A 21,974-nucleotide genomic window follows, 5' to 3' on the forward strand; every position below is an offset into this window, starting at 1 on the left:
CCAACGGTGATAAATCCATGAGAAGCAAATTAGAATCTTTATCTATTCAAGCCAATCTATAAAGCTATGACATTATACATTAGCAGAGAAAACTTTTCCACTCAAAAGACATAAATAGTCAGTTTCTAATAAAATGCCAGTGTAAATTTATCTATACTATTGATCATGTCATACTGATTTTTAATTGTGGAATTTTATGCCTGAAAATTGAAGATCAGGAATCAATCAGTGGCTGAAAAAGTACAATGAAAACGACCTTGACACAACAAAAGTTTAGATATTGGGCTAGGTGAAAACAAATTGATAAAAATAGGTGCAGTATACTGGTAATCATTCTGAATAAAACCATCTTCAGGTCCGTCTTTGAATATTGATATTGAAGAAAACTTGAATCTTGACACTGAGATCATAGGTCAAGGTTATATAAAGGTTAACATGATAAATAATAGGCTTTAATTGGCATGCTACCTGCTACCTACATACTAACAGTTACAGCAAGAATATAGAATGAGCTTACAGACAGACAGACTAATGTCACCACAGCTCATAGTATGTCCAATACGATTTATAAACTTAGGTTTTCTATGACTATATATCAGTGGGCAACAGGACACTGAATGCAGATTATATTTTTAGATTCTCATTAACAGATCCATGCACCCCATGCTAGAAAATTATGTTGCGGTTGATAATAAAAAAACATCACCGAAGAGGTATTCTTCGTAGACCAGTCAAAGGGTCCCCTTTTTCGGGATTTATTTCTGATTAAGAAAATATAGAATTTATCTATTCATTTTAAGTGAAAAGAAAAATAAACTTTTTACAATAAACAAGAAAAGCTTGAGAACCAAATTCTCTATGACATCAGTTGTTCAATAAAAAAAAAAATAGGAGAACAATCTGTAAATTTCCACACCTACGAATTAATTATCCCATCTAACATCAAATAACATTAGCACAACCAACAGACAAATTTGTCATATCCAGGCCATTAATTCCAATATTGTTTTAGATGAAAAACAATAGTCATTCTTTAATCTACAAAACATTAATGAAATTTGTCAACATGACTTTTCCCATGTAAAAAAAAAAAATTAGCACCACCTACATTCCGACAGACCTTTAACGAGCACCAATTATTAGCCCTTTTTCAAATATTAATAAGCACATTGAAACAATTCCCGTGAGAATTTATAAGTCTAATTCATTATCTCTGAATCCTGGTTTTATCATGTTCTGTCAGACGAGGGTGCCATGTTCTGTCATTTCATTTGTTTTGTAATCAGACAATGCAATTTCCACATCAATCCAACATCTAACAAATATTGGTTCCAATATCTATGACACCAAATCGTCATTAAAGTTCATCAACCCTTCAAGCAACATGTTAAATAAGATCAGGATCATGGATCAAAATACAGTTTGAAGTGCTAAAATTGTCCAATTGAAGGAAAAAGCCTAGTCTTAATTGATGGTTTTAAAGGGAATGCACAGATTATAGACTGAAGTATATCATTTCATTTAAAAGTATTTGAAATCTAAATCAGTTTCAGAAAAGTACAAAATTCAGGAAATTCAGCAATTTCTGTTGTAAGTCGCAAAACTGATATTAACTTTTTGAGAGCCTTGTCATAATAATACAGTGAAAGTACTTTAATTCGTTGACACTAATTTTCGTGGATTAGGGAGGATACACATTTTTGTGGATTCTAGAATTAGTGATTTCGAGGTTTTCTGTATACACATCAACAAGAATCTCATTTTCGTTTGGAACCAAATTTTGTGGTTTGGCTCACCCAGGAAAATTAATACCCCACGAACAATAGTACTTTCACAGTAGTAAGAATTATAATAAAACTTTATTTCAAGAGAGTAACATAGTTTACAACAACCAGTTATCTCCCCTGAGACCCTCATACAAAACAAACAATAATACAGAAGAAAATTACAATGTCATATAATAAGTTCTAGTATTTAATACATAAGTGCATGCAAACAAGGTTGTCATTTCATATTATAGTACTTGTAAATACAGTGAATTATTCTTTAGCCTGTGGGTTCATTCGGAAGATTTTTAATTTCTGCTTAAAAAAATTATTTCTTTTGCACTTCTTATTTCCTTTGGGGAGGTAGAGTGAAGAAAATTTCCTTGCCCGAAGAAAACATTAGATTGTCCTATACTTGTAATCCATTTCGAAAATTCAGAGAAATTAATTTTGGGCAGGTATCATTGAACTTTTACTTGTCAGAATATAAATTTTATTTGTCCTGGGCAATAGGACAGCCTTTAATGTCATACCCTGATTCAAATAAGCTTGAAAAAATTTGCGTCAGTATTGTCAAAAGATCCATTAGGCAAATTTTAATCATTTAAAAATTTAAAGTTTATAAAGTAAAACTTGAATAACACCTTATGTATTCCTGTCTAAGTCACATCAGTATATTTTTACATGTTAAGTCAATGCATTATTATACAGATTTTTACTAGTAAATGTAGGAGAAAATAAGGCAAATGCAACCTGGTTTAGATTAAGTAATTTACATGCTCTGCCTGAAATTTGCATGAAACTGTACATTGACAATTATTTTTTTTATAGTAAAGTATCGTATTTTGTAATGAACTTTACCAACATTGATTTCTGATTATAATGTTACCTCCTGTTGTAAAATATTTTTGCGATTAGGTCACAGTCCTAATGATATTTTCCTATCAACAGTTCAATACAGATTTATTCAGACTCACGACCACAAATTTTTTTATTTCATTTTTAATCATAGAATTTTGATTCCGCTGTGATAATACATCATTAAGAACGCTTATCGTACCAAGTCGTGATTGTAAATTTTATCGTAAGAGCCAAACTCTTTGATCCAGACTCCCAATACAATAATGTACAATTCCAATGCATGAAACCACTTCATATCAATTAATAGTTTTTATTTTGAAAATGTTATATTAAATAGATTTCCATGTTTCGTCTAATCATGCTGTGAATGTTGTTAACAGATTTTAAGCTACTGATATTAAAACTATCAACTATTACAGACATACCCAAAATCTAGGAGATATTTATGTCATATACTGAGAACAGAATTCATATTTCTGGGTTGTCAATTTTTATAATTTATTTTATGACCCTGTTGAACCCTAATTAGAGAAAGATCTCATGATCAGAGATTGTTTTAGAAGTATAAAAGGGACATAACTCCTTCATTTATGATGTTAAGCTTGTTCTGTTACATTCAATAAAATGTTTCAGAGCTTAAAAATTTTGATCAAGCAGTTTTGTCCCATTTAAGCCTGTATCCTAAGCCAGCATGTTCATATTCAAGCACTTGTCCTCAGCAGGAGGTTTTTAAGCTATTTAATTCACTGCACATTATAGAAGTTCAATTAAATTTTAGTTGAAATTACATTTCTGACAATAGTCTGGTCCTTCACCCAAACTAACCTCCATCCCATACACTTTGAGCCCCCTTAAATCTAGACTTACATTTCTGACACCATTCTCGTCCATCTCCCTAACCAACCAACATCCCAGACACATCGAGCCACTCCCCATAAATCTTTACAGACATTTCACACTTTTCTGGTCCATTTCTCAAACTAACCTCCATCCCATACACTTTGAGCCCCTTAAATATTGACTTACATTTCTGACACTAGTCTGGTACTTGTTCCCAACTAACCTCCATCCCAGATACCTTGAGCCCCTTAAATCTAGACTTACATTTCTGACACCATTCTGGTCCATCTCCCCAGCACATTCTTTGGTCTGTTCTATGGTCAAAGCAAGAAGGGTGACAATCTGGACCTATAGGTACAAACAAATTTGTTCTTAATTATAAGGTTTGAAATACTTAATCAAAATGGCTAGAAATTATATTCTTAGAATTACTGTGATTTTTTTTCTTTTTAACAATAAGAAAAAAACCAACATAAATTGTAAGTCCTGTCTATAAGGAAAGCAACATTAACACCCTGTTAAACACTTTCCAACCAGAAGCTGAAACTGTTGTCTATGCCTAAAAAACTCATTTTATAAAGTACTGGTATATATGTATTCATTCACATGATGTGACCCCATCTTCACAGAAAAACAACCTCCCAAATAGCCTAGGATTAGACAGACAGACAGATGCAAAGTGGAGCTAGTTTTGATAGAAGAGCTGACTTTTCTGTTTAAAAGTATAATTAGTAGTACTACATCTAAATTTGCAAGATTAAAAATAAATCCATCTTTTTCTTAATCTAACTGAAAAACATAGCGGTGCTATATCAACTTCTGAAAAGAATAAGTATAATCTACCAGATTATATTATGGTAAGAAAGCTTGTTTTTCCCATGTTAAGATACTGCAATAACAAATTATAAAGTCAAATTTCATAAATAGGTTGAAATATTCCCTTAAACCTATAAAAACATATTTACTGACAACACTTGGAATACTTAAACTAAATATTATCTCTGTGTCTGTGAATTTTAATTATTTTGTTTATCACTCAAAAATAAAGTTCAAAATTCTATTTGTTTTTTCATATGTACATCAACATTACATTATCTACAATTGAAAATAAACATTGAAAAATTTACTGAGCAACTTTTAAGACTAGGGTTGGTTGGACACAAGCACAAGATACTGTAAAAGTGTAAGCCTTGAGCTGACATTTTTCGCCCAATAAGGCTGTTGCCTCTGACATAAATAATCACAGTTTCCATTCTTGTTATATTTCAGCAGTGTTTTAAATTTGTACTTTTTATGTTGGTCAAATAAGCACGAAATTCATTTTCATAACAGAGATCAGAAGTATTTTTTTATTAACTCTTTTATTTTTAATTGGTTATAATTAGTGTCAATATCTTTTGATCAATAAAAAACTCGTACAGTTGTACATATACCATAATTATGCCTTGAACTTAAGAAACCTCCAGTTGTGAAGCTTATACTTAACAGTTTGTAGACCAAATATCCTTAGGATATAAATTCTATAAGAAGGATTACTGGGCTATTTTCCCAGGTTAAAGAACAAACTAATCCTCTTAGAACATTAGATTATTAAGTCAATTCTTTTAAATAACCTATACCTTAAAGCAAGGTTTTAGAACCACAAAACTTGTATTAGAATCATACATATTTCCTTCTTACTGTTCAGACAGTAATATTCCTATTTTGAGCAATTTGAGGTTTTTTATTCTCACTTTTGAGACAAGGATATCCATGTAAGATAAAACATATGACATTAGTGACATCACACTAAAACATTTTATGTCTTGTAAATACAAAGGAATAGCAAGAAGTGGGTGTACTAAATTGGCAAAGTAAGGCCAAAATAAAAAAATATCCCAGATTTTCATCCCTTCCAGACCCTATTTTTTCAACCTCCCTGAAAAATTTTATTGTGATTTTTTCTCTTCAATTTCTTTCAAATTGACAGCATTTTCATTTAAATTAATAAAAATAAAATTTGCCTGCCCACCCCTTATTTTGGAAAATGTTGGCTGAGAATCTAGTAATTGATTTATGATTGCCTAATCACAAAACAAACTTCATAAGCAAAAAAGAAGCATAAAACATCATCAGAAAATGCAAGACCAGGAAATCTCAAACACCTATGGGTAAAACTACTGTGTCTTGCTATCTCAGCATTTTTAAATTTGTGATTATTTCAATAAAATGAATAGCCAAAACCCAAACCATTTTAATCATTAAATCCTTAAAGTATAGAATAAGAGTTCATTTGTAATTTAGGGTCTGACTTCTTCTTGATGGATCTAAGTAGCTGAGGCCAAAATAGGCAAAAGAATTTTTTTTGGTATCATTTCTATGACAGGATATTAGAACAGGGTTGACCTATACAATTTTCCAGATTTGCCAAGGTTCATGTTTTGACCTAAACCATTCAATTATTAGGTTTTGAAATTTTGCATTAATGAATGTTACCTATGGCAAGTAGGATTTAGTCCAGGGACAGTTAACCCTAGAAATTTGACAGATGATTTCTATTGTCACTTGATTAGGCAAATAAAAAAATAGTAGTCTTGTTTCCTGCTACCAGTCAATAAAAATTAGGGTAGGTAGGTAGGGAAATTATTTTATTTTTCCAAAACATTTAACACTGAATAAAAGGGGAAACAATCTAACTTTATCAGTGCTTGAGCCAAAATGGCCATAAAATGTTTATGGTAGGCACAAAAAATAGGGTAGGTAGGATAGCAAGAAACAGACATACTACTTTTTTGGCCTTCAAAAGAAAATCTTAAAATTTCTGGCCTCTGTCAATACTTACAATTCCTTTTATAATAAGTACTGTTATATCCATGTCTTGCATGAGGCGTCACCTGAGGGTTAATATCCTTCCAAATTATTGTCTGTTCAAAGCATAACAAATTGTTGTTATAGAAATATACCATCCCTGATGTTATTTCTGGAAAAAAGAGAAAAAATAGGATTGATTGATTGATTGATTGATTGATTGATTGGTTGGTTGGTTGATTAGTTGTTTATAGTAGATATTTATGCAGATTTTATGTATAACATGAAGTTGCATGCATTGTTGTGCTACTGATATCTCACTCGTACAGGAAGTTGACATTGTGCAGACAATATGATTCCAATGCACCTCCCACTCATTAAGTGGAGGTATAATTTACAATTTTTGGTTTCTAAGAGATTGCCGATTTTTTTGTGATACTGGCATATGTATCTCTTTTCTAATAGTACAATAATATGTACAAGTAGTACAATAATATGTACAAGTAAATGTTGTGATATAATTGACTAATTCAATGTAATAACATATATCTAAAACTAGGGACTATAAAACAGACAGACAGACTAAAATCTATGGCACAAAATCTGTTGACAGAGAATACAGTTCTATCTAATAAACTGATAACAGGAAAATATTATCACATTACAAACTTGTGCAATTCATAAAGAGTTGTTTTTGTTAAAGATAAATTCTTTGAAGTTTTTCTTTGTAAATTTCTTTTTCCTTTGATGTAAATGACAGACTCAAATCTAACTCTATTCTAGCATTAAGTCAAAAATTATTTGGAATGATATACATGAAATCTGTTAATTTCTTTCTTCTGAAATGATGTGTTCATTCATTATTACAAATCTTTTATTTACAATTTTGTGGTTTATAAGAAGAAATTTGATTAATATTGCATCCAAAGTGCACCGAAATCTTTAAATTCATAAATGATAGTATGCTTTTGTAATTGTCTCTCTTTTCAATTATGTAGATCTGACAGTAAAAGCTGATTTTACAATTCATTTATTAAATAACTGAGCCAAGATTCTTCACACAACAAACAGATTTCTACATAAACGCTTCTATCATAATAGTAAAATTAAAACTGAACTAGAAAAACTATGAGTGAAGCTCACTTGGTGTACTCCCCCCCACCCCGAGGAATAACACAGGAAACCCCATCAGTGATCCCCCGAGGAATAACACAGGAAACCCCATCAGTGATCCCCCAAGGAATAACACAGGAAACCCCATCAGAAATCCCCCGAGGAATAACACAGGAAACCCCATCAGTGATCCCCCGAGGAATAACACAGGAAACCCCATCAGTGATTTGACTCCCGAGGAATAACACAGGAAACCACATCAGTGATTTGACTCCCGAGGAATAACACAGGAAACCCCATCAGTGATTTGACTCCCGAGGAATAACACAGGAAACCCCATCAGTGATTTGACTCCCGAGGAATAACACAGGAAACCCCATCAGTGATTTCCCTCCCGAGGAATAACACAGGAAACCCCATCAGTGATTTGACTCCCGAGGAATAACACAGGAAACCCCATCAGTGATTTGACTCCCGAGGAATAACACAGGAAACCCCATCAGTGATTTGACTCCCGAGGAATAACACAGGAAACCCCATCAGTGATTTCCCTCCCGAGGAATAACACAGGAAACCCCATCAGTGATTTGACTCCCGAGGAATAACACAGGAAACCCCATCAGTGATTTGAGTCATTCAGATGTAAGAACAAAATAGGATGTCCACAATGGCATCGTGTGACACAGAATTTGTGAAAGTTTCATCAAAAACCATTTAGCCGTTTCAGAGGAGTTACAAATGAAGATGGTCCCCCTTGGTCAACCATGACGAAGTCCATGTTCTGCACAAAGAAACTCAAAAAATCATTCAAATGAAGACAAAAAAAAAAGAACGAGGAGCACAATGGCATCATGTAAGGACTTTGTGGAATTTTCATCTAATTCCATTTAGCTGTTTCAGAGGAGTTGCAGATTTAGACATGGGTCTATAATAATAATATCCTAATATAAATTTTTATTCAATTCCATTGAAAAGAAACATCAAAAAGTTAGAATTTCCTGTTAATAGCTATAGTAAAAACATGACAAGATAACAGATGGACAGACATGGTCAAACAATTTATCTTCATCTGTCCTGTTCATCACAAGCATCAGATTACTTCTCAAGTTTCATTTCTAACCAATTTCTCCCAGCCTTCATAAGTAAATAACTCGCAATTGACCAATTTGTCAATAAAAAACCATCAGTTGCAGGACCAAACCAATGCAACATATACAACAATCATGTCTGATTCTAGTGTTCACCAATGATTATATACATATTGGTGTTGTCGTCTCGTCAATTATGGGTTGAATTAATTATCATTGCCGTGTCTGCTGAGATGAAACAGGAAAGACCATCAGCAGTCAAATTTCATTTATATCTCTAGAGATGGAGATGTCCCATAATTTGATTTTTGGGGAAGTTCAATCAGTGAAGCTAAAAAGTACAGAATAATTTAGTCACTCATCTAAAAATGTAACTCTTGAGTATTGTCCTAGATGATTTTAAATTCAGCCACCTTTAAATGAGAAGAGGTAGGGTTTAAGGACCAATAAATTACTGTGACCAAATATATTGTGGCAGCACCTGTTGTCTTGAATTCCTTCACTAAGTAAGCTTTTCTGTAATATTCAAATATCAAGTTTAAATCAAAATTAAATTTGTGTGAACAATATAATGAAGCTATGTACATCTTTGTGATAACTAAACCTACCTTGTAAATTCTTAAATCCTAGTTGCATGAGTCCTCTAGTTTTGGATTCTGGTTTGAAGTTACTGGCAACAACCAAACTGTATATTTTCTCACCCTTGAAAGAAAAGAGCTGACTTCCGCGTATAAGACGCAAGTTAGTCAAATGTAATTCTTGTACAAACACAGAATAAATCAGTACATAGCCACTGACTTCTTCTATTGAATTCAGGAAAGTAAGGTCGTATTCTCTGTCCTCTTCTAAATATGTAATCTCCAAATTTCCGTCAACATATGTGCAGTTGGTATATCTACGTTTATACATGTCATAATGGTCCATGGAGGTTCCACTAACACTCATCCCCATGGTGGTCCCCCTGCAAACAACTGTAATGAAAAAAAATAATGATTTGAATTAAAAGAGAATACCATAGCTTTGTTACATAGCTTATTACTACATTTACCTTACTGAAGCACTTGGTCATTACTCTAAGATTTTGATGATTTATTTGTAGTATTCCACATGTTTTTTTTTTGGTTTCTCTTTGCAGTTTGTTGTTTGTTGCTTTTTGGTTTTTTTTTGGTATTAATTTTCTCTGCATGATCTATAACCCTTGACCTCTGAACTTTAGATTCTGCATCAACTATAGTTATCCTCAATTCTATATATTTGAAAAAGCCTTCTCATCCTCAATTTATAGACTGCTGTATAGAAGGACCAATAATGAACAGGTCTGCAATATAGAAGACCAATTAGGACTAGGTCAAGCAGTATAGAAGGACCAATTGGGACCAAGCCATGTAGTACAAAATGCATAGAAGGACCAATTTGGACCAGGTCCTAAAATATAGAAGGACGAATACAAAAACATCATTTAGGTGTAACTGTTTATTCATTCAATACTTGTCTAAATATAGAAAAATGGGGCATTAATGGAAAATAAGTGATACCCCACTATGGAATGGGGGAAAAAGGGGGATGACAAAATGTTCAAAATTGCCTAACTACATTTAAGATTTTGCTAAAAATTGAACTTGTATTTTATGGTACTAAACAACTGTGCAAAGTTTAAAAAAAATCATTGATTCATTCTCAAGTTATCATCTTGAAACTGACTGGAGATGGATGGACAGACAGAGAGATGGATGGACAGGGGGATGGACGGACAGGGGGATGGACTAACAGAGGGATGGACAGACAGGGAGATGGACGGACAGGGGGATGGACGGACAGAGGGATGGACAGACAGAGGGATGGATGGACAGGGGGATGGACTAACAGAGGGATGGACGGACAGGGAGATGGACGGACAGAGGGATGGACGGACATGTAACATTTTGGAGAGTATTACATAATACATCACCACTTCATGATGCAGGGTATAAAAACAATAAGCAATTCACAATAAAGTTATTTAAGTTAAGATAACATCCATCATCTTACTGACTCATATCCAAACAATATTGTCATAAAACAAATGACACTTGTTGTATGTCTTAATGAAGTATCATAGCATGCTTATTAAATGTCCAATTACTTCACATTGTCGGTTAATTAGATTTGTCAAATTATTTGTACATTGAAAACAATCTCTGCAATATTTAAGTGGGTTCAAAATGAGTCATTAACAATTAGAGTCCAACTTAACCAACATGCTGAAAACTGCAAGTAAAGGTGCAAATTTCAGCATCATATACATGTACTGGTACTGTGGTTTTAGTTGTCATCTAACACACTGAAACCTGTATTAACCAAACCATTCTGGACTTTAAAATGAGGTAGGTTTACCTAGGCTCAATATACATTTAACTTGATACAAAAGGACTTCAAAAGTGTCAGATTAAAGGATGGTTGCTTTTCTGTTTAAGAATAACAAGGGTTATGAAATCTTTAAGATTTTCATGCTAGAACAATGCAAGAAGAAAAATAGATGGGTCAGTGTGTTTGTTTTTGGCAGGAAATGGATATCTCTACTTTTTTCAATAGGTTTTGTCTTTAATAGCAAGTTTTACTAATTTTAGTAGTATTCCACGTAAGAATAATGCAAAATGTGATTCATGGTTGGAAAGCCTACATATTTTTATTTTTGATATTTTGTTTGAAATGTCATAGTAAACTTAAAGTTCCATGTGGTTTTTGATATAATCCCTGGTCATAGGACATAAAAATTATATAGAATGCACTGTAGATGTCTGAATTAAGGGAGATAACTCTGTAAATGACACTTAAATACAATAGAATCTACTGGATTTTCAATGTTGATTATCTGCCAAGAGCAGGCAGATTAGAATGAATAATAACACATTTCATAGTATAGACCCATAAAACAACTTTATTACAAAAATAAAAATATGTAGCCTTTTTTGGGGTGTATCACATTTTTCAGATTTTGCATGTTTCTTACAAAGACAGCTACTTAAAAACATTTTAGAAATAACAAAGAGTACATTAAAACTTCCCAAATGACATTTTAAGGTGTGTTTAATGAAAATATGAAGAGAAAAATGGGGGTCACAGTGGAAAAAATATAGTTAATGCTATGAAATGGATAAAACCGGAGGAGTAAAAAAATCTGACAAAAATGGCCGACTTTTTGACTGGTTTTACTGTATCATAATTCTATTATCCTAAAATTTCATATTCTGATGTATCTAGCAAAAGTAAAAAAAATGCTTATCATTATGAAAAATTCAATGGTTTCATTTGAGATTTATAACTGTAAAACTGAAGTTCAGTACAGAGTTTACTTGAATCGTTACAAAATTTAAACTAACTGATCTTTTAATTCAATATTTATAGCAATTCATTATTTCCTAAAAGAATATCCCTAAATCCCAACATTTTCTCCACTTTTTATTCAAGAAATGAATAGCAGTGTAATTTGATGTTACATGTGAACAATGAATGTCAGACGTTAATTACAGTCATGTTAATTAGTCAATCTTCCTCGTTAACTTCAAAGAATAATTTAACAAAGTCAGACATATGCACTCACTTATATACTTTATCCCCAGAAATCTTGCATTGATTTTTTGCCATTCTGTTTCTTTTACAAGATCAACTGAATTCCATAGAAATACAAAAATGAAGCACTTTACATAGAATATATAGGAAAACTTTTGCAACCACTGATGGTGAATCAAAGTGCCAGAAGTAATAAAATTAAAAAGACTTGTTTACTTCAAAAAATAAGTCTACCATTAAATAATAATTTTTTTTTTTTTAATATTTCACACATTTAGAAGTTAATATTAAAGGACTCGTTCATAACAGTCTAGATAGGATTATGGTTAAACTTTTCAAGTTACAACATCAAATTTCTTTATTCCACCATATTTTTCTCTATATACCACAATGCTGTAGTTCACTAACTTCAGGTAACTATCCCCTAATGCTCTTTTGCTGTAGTCCCCTTAAGTGCCCAATTGCCATTACATGGATCCATAGCATCCTCTAAAAAAACACTGTTTCTTTCACCTGATCTCCATGTTACTGCTCCAGGTGTCTAAATTAGGGCTGGTACAAGGTCTGGAGTCCTAAATTTCTGATGTGAGACCACTGAATTTTCATTTTCCTAGCCATGGACCTACCATGCTTTACATTTTACCCATTTTTACGACCTTTCACTTTTTTCTTGAGGACATTTGAATTTAATAGGATTCAAAAATGGCCGGGACTTTTCACTTATGAAAGTAAATATGAACCACTGTGAGATAAGTTAACAATTGACAAACCAAAAAAGTCATCAAAACAATTCAAGTTACAGTAAATTCATAAATCATTGTTTGCATTTTTTACAGTTTTGTCATTTTAAGGAGGTAGACCTAGGGTAAGGGACATAACTCATGAAATCAGTGATATGTTTGTATTATATTCAATTTCACCAAAGCCTCTCAAGCTTTCGTTTGAAGCAGAAAAAAATGAATGAAAGTTAATTAGATGCTTACATAAAATTGATATAAAATGCTGAATCATTGTTTTTCCAAAAAAGATGGTACACCTAGATACAAATATATAGTTCTTGGTAGAGATTCCTTATACTTTGTAAGAAATAATTCCAAATCATCTTCCAAATATACAGAGGAAGATGTTTACAAAATGCTGGAATTTTTAATTGACAACATATTTGTCTAGTGTGGTGGACGAGTTTTTCAACAAATGGTCAGCATTCCAATGGGAACAAATTGTGCTCCTTTACTTGCTGACCTATTCCTTCACTCTTATGAGGCTGACTTTATAGCTGATCTGACCAGAAAGAAAGAATATCGTTTGGCTAGATCCTTCAATCTCAGTTTCCGCTATATAGATAACGTATTATCTTTAAACAATCCTAATTTCGGGGATTTGATACATCGCATCTACCCAAAAGATCTTGAGATAAAGGATACTACAGACACTGTGATGTCAGCCTCATATCTTGGCCTACACTTAGAAATCGATGGTAAAGGAAAACTATTGACCAAACTTTACGACAAACGTGATGACTTTTCATTCAGAATTGCCAACTTTCCTTTCATCTGTGGCAACATCCCTTCGGCTCCTGCGTATGGAGTGTTCATATCACAACTCATACATTATGCCAGAGCTTGCCGAAACTACGCAGACTTTTTGTATCACGCTAGAACTCTAACAAATAGGCTTCTGGAACAGGGTTATGTTGCTACAAGATTAAAGTCATCACTACAGAAGTTTTATGGTCGTTATCATGAACTCATGGATCGTTATGGTGTATCCATCAGCACCATGAAAACTGATTTATTCAACAGGTCATGCTTTTCCTTCCCTCATTTGTCTACCCCAGATTTGACTTTTTATGAACAACTTGGCGGGTGTTTCTAGAAAAGCAGAGGACGCTTACCCTACCTATGCACCTGGTCCATGCTCCCAGTTTTTAGTGGAGTCTGACTTGCTCTTTTGCTTTTGTTACTTTGTATGTGTGAGTTTGGTTGCTTTGTGTTCTTTGTTGTGTGTGTCTGTTTTCCATGTCTGGTCTTTGTCCCTGGATTACATTCTTTTGATTACCGCTATAACCTTGGTTCCCTTGATTACTCTTCCGATGATTTTTAAGAATTGTGTCCCTTACCCTAGGTCTACCTTTTTCAGCAAGATAAAAATCAGAATTCTTGCAATATTGAGAAAATTCCTCTTTTAGCATTAATGTATTAAATATACTGTGAAAGTACTATAGTTTGTGGGGTACCAAATTTCATAGTTTTCATGTACAGGCCAAACCATGAAATTTGGTTCCCAACGAAAAGGAAATTTCCATTGATGTGTATACCGAAAATCTCATTACCATGAATTCAAGAATCCACAAACTTGTGTTTCTTCCTTTTTCCACAAAAATTGGTATCCATGAATCAAAGTACTTTCACAGTGTAATGTACATTTTACTTATTAAATCTGAAACTAAATATGAAACTGAGTCACGTTTCTGCCAAAATAACAACGTTGCAATAAGTTTGCAATAATTTCAGAAATAACTACAATTATTATTGCAATTTTGTCATTAGTAAAAAAATCTAATTTTTGTGATTTGTGAAAAAGTCCTTCATCAGTAATGGGGCAATCATTTATTCACAGTATCTTAACAAATCCTCCATTCCTTGCTTTATTACCTCCCCCCTTCTCCGAATTATAACAAAACTAACATTAAGCAACAAGGAACAAATGGGTTATCTTTAATCAATAAATAATGCACTAAGTTGCCACAAACTGTTAGAATGTTTCATGAAAGTGAACTAATTTGTTAAAAAATGTATTTAAACTTTTTATCACTTTTTGCAAACAGGTGAAAACCAGCTTATCACAAAAAAAAAACCCATCATACTCTGTGGTAGAATAACAAACTAATGAAATATCATAGTAACAAATGTCTAAGATTTATTTATTTAACTGATAAGGTATCATTTCTAAGTATCATAGATGAGCAGAACTCAAGTGCAAGATTCAAAAGGATTGACCTTATGATAAACAAGCCCAGCAGACGTCAAAAAGTTCCTCAGCAGACGACCAAGCTACCCACCGTATTTTTTCAAGCATCTTTTTCATAGTGACACAAAAAGATGATTAGAAGATAAATTTTGTAAGTTTTTTACATCATTTGATAAGATATCTTCAATTAATTTTTCAGAAAACAGTTGGAAATCTTGTTATTGCTTTTGATAAGCCAGTGTCTTGAAAATAACTTAATGATTGTATGAGATCAGTTCTTTGTAAAAAAACTTTAAAAAAAACAAGATTAGGTTTCCACAAAATCTTAATGCAAGTAAATAAACTTCATGAGTTTAATTTCTGATTCCATCTGCATTAAAAAGAAGTCTTCACCAGAAGTTACAGTAATCCTTAGTTTATAAATATCCCATAGACACCCCCTCAGGGTTGCACTGAAGTTTCAAAATTTCACCTTAAAACTGAGGAAACTATTGATGAATGGGAGGACTCGTACCCAGCTGAAGTCCTTAATCTGCACCTTTACACAGGTTGGTAAGCAATCTGCAGGTGCAAGTGTCAAAATTCTTCAAATCAAAGTTCATAAAAATGATGAATGTTAACTTATGTAACACACCTTATTATTTTTAAGTTTCACTTAAGATTCCTGGCATGTAAACTGCAGCATAGATGAATCAATGGAATTAGTATTGAACTTTTTCATAGTTGCAAAAACTCAGTGCTTTAGAGTTCTTTAACTTTACTCCCATTCTAAGCCGATGATTAAAAATGCATGTGACTTTTTAACCACTGGACAGTCATTAAATTTCTGCCTTCAGTTAACCTGCCAATTTACATTTCTGCATTATCTACAAATTTCATGGGAGAAATTCTCCTTCAGTCTATTCTTGATTTCGATTATTTCTCCACTCTCTATGGTAAAATTAAGATCTTATCATGCTTGCTAACACTCGCATGCTGAAATTTTACCATCTTGAGTGGAGAAATAATTTAAACCACTTATTACAGAAAGAAGAATCTGTATTTCTTCCTTTCATAGGTAAGTTTTACATAAAATTTTACTTTTATAACGCAGATAACTTTTTCCATCTTTTGTAACACAATAGGACCTTTTATTTAGGAAGTTTTCATAATATATGTAGTGCCTGAACAAGTTAGATAATGCACTCAGAAACGATATAACTTGTTAAATTTTATTCATTCAATTTCCTCAATTAGTTATTTTGATCCTATTGATACTGTAGGTACCTAGAATTTTTGAACAAGAGACATCTGAAATATTCAGTACATTGAACACACATTATGAGTTGAGTGTAAAACGAACAGCCCATAAGTCCCTAGGTATGTAAATGATAAATGATAGATCAATCTGATTGGCCCATAATTGAATTTTAATTGACTTCTGTCTAAGAATTATCATCAATCATATCTGTATATTTCAGAGACTGTTCTAGGAACACAAAAAAATATTTTACAAGTAGAATACTAGTAATTTGTACTTTAACAATTAAATCATACTTAGGCCAAAAAAAAAAAAAATTCCTGCTACTAGCAAGAAAAAAATAGGATAGGTAGGTAGGGAATTACTTAATTTATCAAAAAACATTTTACACTTAGTTAATTGGGAAACAATCTAGACTTTAATGGTGCTTCAGCTAAAATGACCATAAAATGTTTAGGGAAGGCACAAAAAAAAAAAATAGGTTAGGAAGGAAAGCAGGAAACAGACATGTAATTTTTTTTTGCTTTAGTAATAAAATTTGCTTTAGTAATGAAAAGTTAATGACATTACAAAGTCCAGGTTTTATAACATCAAAATGAGATGTATAAAATTTGTGAATAAACCCTCTACAACCTAGGCCATTTGATATATTAACTGTATACTTAACCTTAGTATTTCAAATCTTAATTTGATTTTTACCTATTTGAAAATACTAACTGCAAAGCTATTGTGCACTGACTTACTCTCCAAAATTCTTACAAAAAATTCCTATCTCTTTTTTAATATTAATGAGAAGCTTTCATTGAATTTATTTTGGTTCTGTTCTAACAGACTTAGCCAAGCCTCCATACAGAATTGAAGCTCTTTATAGCATCATAATACCACAACGTCATCAATGTTAGCAAACCACAACAAAACAAAATAATATACAAAAAAAAAAGGATTTCAAGAATTCTTATAAAAAATTCAGACACCATGTATTTCCTTGTTGTTATAAAAGATTTATTTGCTCGTTTTGAAATGATTGAAGAGATAAATATTAGTTTCAGGTGCAACCTTGTTTCGTAAAAAATATAATCCTATAAATGTCACAGATGCATCTGCTACTTGGGCAGCTGAAGTAGTCAAAGTTTTTTTTTCCGTTTTCCCTTTAGCTAGTCTCCTCTTTATAGGAATTTTCTACAAAAACAAGACATTATTCTTACCCTATGAAGTATAAATTAACCTGAAGAAATAAAGTGTCATTTACCCTTTCCTTTTAGTAATTACCATATTTTTTATACAAAGATCACATTAATGTAAAATTTATTTAAGAAAAGTGTGGAGGATGCTCACTTATTGTCTAAGATCAAAATACTAACATGAAGTTGCAAGTGTTGTCATACTACGTTATTATACCCCAGCTCATACAGCAATTCCTCAAAACAGGAAGTTAATACTCGATAGCAAACAAAATCGCTTGCGACCAATGACCCATCTATACAAAACAACATACAAATCAATCCATCCATTAGGTATTGAGATAATTGTTTAAAAATGTGAACAGACAAAGTGATTCCAACATACCATCCACTCCTTAAGTTCGTGTATAATTATAAGCTTAAGAAAACAATAAAAGTAATCAAGGGAACCAAAATTCTAGTGGAAATCAAAACAATGTAATCCTGGGACAAAGACCAGACATGGAAAACAGACATACACAACAAAGAACATAAAATAACCTAAATAATACATGCAACTTGGACTCCTTTAAAAACTTGGAGCATGGACCAGGTGCACCGGTAGGGTAAGTGTCCTCTGCTTTTCTAGAAACACCTGCCAAGTTGCTCATAAAAATTCAAGTCCGGGGTAGACGAAAGAGGAAAGGAAAACTATGACACGTTGAACAAATCAGTTTTCATTGTAATAGGGCTATCATTACATATGTAAAACTTCATTTCCATAACAAACATTCTGCAAATTGTTTAAAAACACCTAAGAATTCAGATTAAAGGAAAGGAACAAACCTAACAGCAGATGCCAAATCATTACCAATATTGAAACTATGGGACTGCTTACTCACATTGATCTAGCCTGTGCCTGTAAATAGTTGACATTTACCATGAATATAGCAAGGTACCTAAAATTAAGGAATCCCCACTATACCATCTATAACCTTGTCTACAGCCTTATAATCAGATATACATCTTGTATAATATGATTTCACAAATCTGAAAAGTCTTTGTGGACACTAATTGGCTAGATCGTGTTGGCATGATATAGCAAGGTTATAGGATATAACATTCTTATTGAATTAATTAATAGGGCTTATCAATTCAGTTTTCCTGTTCCAAGATAGTATACAATGGATATATCCTATCTGTAATTAATACCAGTACTTCTAATATCTGTCTGGATTCTACAGAAATGTCACAACGAACATTCTATATACAGGTCTGATTGCTATGTGTACAATAGATTCTGTGGGGGACAGGAACAGGAAATATTTGTGTAGTAAGGGTACAACTATAAATCAACATGGCAGGGCAAGGGCAGAAAATTAAATTCTAAACTTTAAGGAAACACATTATTCAGTTCATTGCAGGCCTTATATGATGAAAATTAAAATTCCCTTTCATGAATATGCAGTTCTTATGATTGATTTGTATACAAAATTTTCAACGCATCCAAATGACTGTCAGTATAACTACTGAAGAAAGTAACCCCCCCCCCCAAAAAAAAAAAAAAAACAAAAAACAAACCAGATGATAAGAAACTGTTTAAACAAGTTTTGTCTTCTGGGAATTGATATTAAGAATGGGACTGATTGTAAATGAAACAATACACTACTAAGAAAAAGAGTGTATCATTCCCATCAGTACAATAACACTATTATTGGTTTAACACTAATGAATATTACATATATAATCGTCTGTTACTGTTTAATTTCCCTAGACTCAGCCTGAAAAAGAATCTGTTACGAATAAATCAGGAAAAAATATATAAATGGAAATATCTGCTAATCCTACTGACTCCAATTTGTGGCTGTAAGTAGATTAAGAGGAGGAAGGAATATCCTTTCAAGTTAAATAGTTTTTGTAACTTACAGTACCTGAACCTATCCGTGCAACAAAAATTGTGATCAGTCATCGGTCACCGATCAGTTTCCGGTCAGTCTTTGACCCATCAAACCGATCAATTAAACCAGTGATCGCATAACGTGACCACAAAGCGGTTACTGTGTTTTACGGTTTTTATTGTCTTCTTTGTCAATTTTACACATATCTACATAATGTAATAGATTTGAACATCAATTTATACTTTTATTTTACATTTCTTTTATTTCAAACAGAATGACCCACATGAACTGTACCAAAGGTTAACAGATATGCAAACTTCGTCTAAAAATAAACAGTCTGTAATTGGCTGTAAAATTACCCAAAACATAACCTGATGTTTACCACAACAACCTTCATATTCATATAAATTTCAGGGATCAAATTTAAGAGGAAATACTTGCTAAATGCAAGTTAAAATTCAGTTTTGCTAGTAGAAATTATTTTCACTTGCTAAAATTTGCTTGTGAAATTCTATATGTAACATAAGTTCAGTACAGAAATAACCCAAGAAACTTAGATTTAGCAAGTGTAAATTGTCAGTACTTGCTAAATTTAGCTGGTGGAAAAATTACTTAAATTCAACCCCTGACCTTCATGTTCGTATAATATTTCCAGATCTTACTCTAATGCCCATACAGTATTTAATGCAAGGAAGCATTACCAAGTGACAGACACTTACAACTAATAGTATAATAGCACCAATTACTATGTATGAGTACCTTGATGCTTCACAAGTCACAGACATCGGAAACATCGCTGCAGCAAAATTTATCTAATGGGGACTTTGTCAATCAGTTACACAAAAATCTTTCTCTCTACAATGAGGAATCCATTACTGAAATTAAGTCTTTTATATCAGACTAAAACTGCTCCTAAAAGATGCTAATGGACAATGGTCAATTATACTGTGTAAATGTACCGGTATTGTAGGTCTATCATAGGACAGAAGAGTCCAGTATAATCCAGTCATCCATTTTACTCTTCTAGTAGACAGTAGTATCATTTTCAGTCTACCACAGGACAGTAAAGTCTATTGTGCTATGGACAGTACAGTAAAACCTATTAAAACAGGGCCTATTCTGGCTACAGACAATTTTGGCTTAAGCAGGTATTTTGTTTGCTGCATACAATTTTGTAAGCAGACTAATTGGGACCAATCTCTAGCTCATAGCTATATGATAACGACTTCAAAGCTTTTAATATACCACTTATATATTCAGAACTATACCATTCCTTTAAATTTTGGAACACAGGAAAAGGTAAGATTTTCATTAGATTAGGCATATGGTTGATAAAAAATATTGCCTTCAAGATATCTGATGTAATGCAATGCTTTTACTGATACATGATGATCTATATTGCTCCACAAAGCCATATTGATGGTCAAATAATTGAAAATAGTTCAAATCCTAAAATTCATTCAAAATTCAATGAATTTAAATGGTAAAGTTGTACGCACATTTCCACTTCATTACAATACATCATACAAAATATGGAAGCAATCCACCCAGTGGTTTCAGATTAAAGTTTAAAAATACATGTACAAAAGGATAGAAAGACAGGTACCTCCAGGAAACATGGATGGCCTTTGAACCCTTATCAGCACTTTAACAGATACTGAATTACTTTCACTACTGTCATAAGCAGGAAAAATTATAAAATAAATCACCAATTAGTCCCTGAATTATGGAACAGATACTAGGTGTAGGTCATCAAAGTACTGTAAATGTACTTATTTTGTGTAAATAACTATTTTTAGGAATATCCAAATCCATATTCATGAAATTAAGTGTCTTCAAATATGCATATAAAGCATTAAGCATATGGTAAATTTTGTCATATTGTAAACTTCAGTAGCAATCTTTGTAAAAATCAGGCAGGTGATCCATGCATGTCAAAAACCGACAACAGTTTTATTTCTTGTTCAGAAAGTTACTGGTCAGATAACCAGTCTTAGTTAGATTGTACATGAAATTGGCACTTTGCAAGAGTTACCTCTCTTGATTTTGTCAGATTTGGTTGATTTTAGTAGGAGATAAATGTATGATTTTTTCTCAAAAGAGCAGATAATAATACAGAAATAAATATTGCTATGTAAAAATATAGCATATACAGACTAAAAATTATCATTTGTTTGGTGGGTTTTTCTACACCATGAATTGCTCTACCACTGGTGGTGTCTGAAATTTATGTGGACAAGTATTTTTAAAATTACTCATGAAAGCGTTTTGAGAACCAGCAATCAGGAATAAAAGTTCAGTTACATAAAATAGTACAAAAATTGAATTGACATTCCTAAATGTGAAAAGTCGTTTACAGGTTTATTTATGAAAGGATATCATCTCTCTACAGAAATAACTTGCTAGTTTTATGAACTACTATGGACAGTGCCACTATAAACTTCTAGTAAATATCTTTCGATTCCTAGAGATTTCTTTAGAATGATACATGATCATCATATATATCTTTACAAACCTATACAACCACAGAGGTAGAATTCTATTACAAATGAAACCACAACAGTTATGCCATTACGGTCATAAAGAAATTGTTCCAATAGTGTGGGAGGTAAATAAAAATTCCTAATGCTATTATCAGAACCATTGTAATTTCTGAGTTTTCTGTTTTTACACTTTTAATGTAAAAGCCATGTTCAGAGAAG

General features: G+C 32.4%; 1 protein-coding gene across 1 annotated transcript in view; it reads right to left on the minus strand.

Annotated features, from left to right (window-relative positions):
• LOC148599364 (epidermal growth factor receptor-like) overlaps positions 1 to 21,974 on the minus strand; it is a gene marked incomplete in the record, with an annotated part of 178,995 nt that overhangs the window by 36,207 nt on the left and 120,814 nt on the right. The window contains 3 exon segments of the mRNA XM_088557629.1: positions 3,732 to 3,815; positions 6,289 to 6,426; positions 9,064 to 9,426. Of these exon segments, the coding sequence (XP_088413755.1) occupies positions 3,732 to 3,815; positions 6,289 to 6,426; positions 9,064 to 9,426 (585 nt within the window).

Source organism: Perna viridis, chromosome 13, assembly GCF_037379345.1.
Source record: "Perna viridis isolate PV_CMFRI_1.1 ecotype Kerala chromosome 13, ASM3737934v1, whole genome shotgun sequence".
NCBI lineage: Eukaryota > Metazoa > Mollusca > Bivalvia > Mytilida > Mytilidae > Perna > Perna viridis.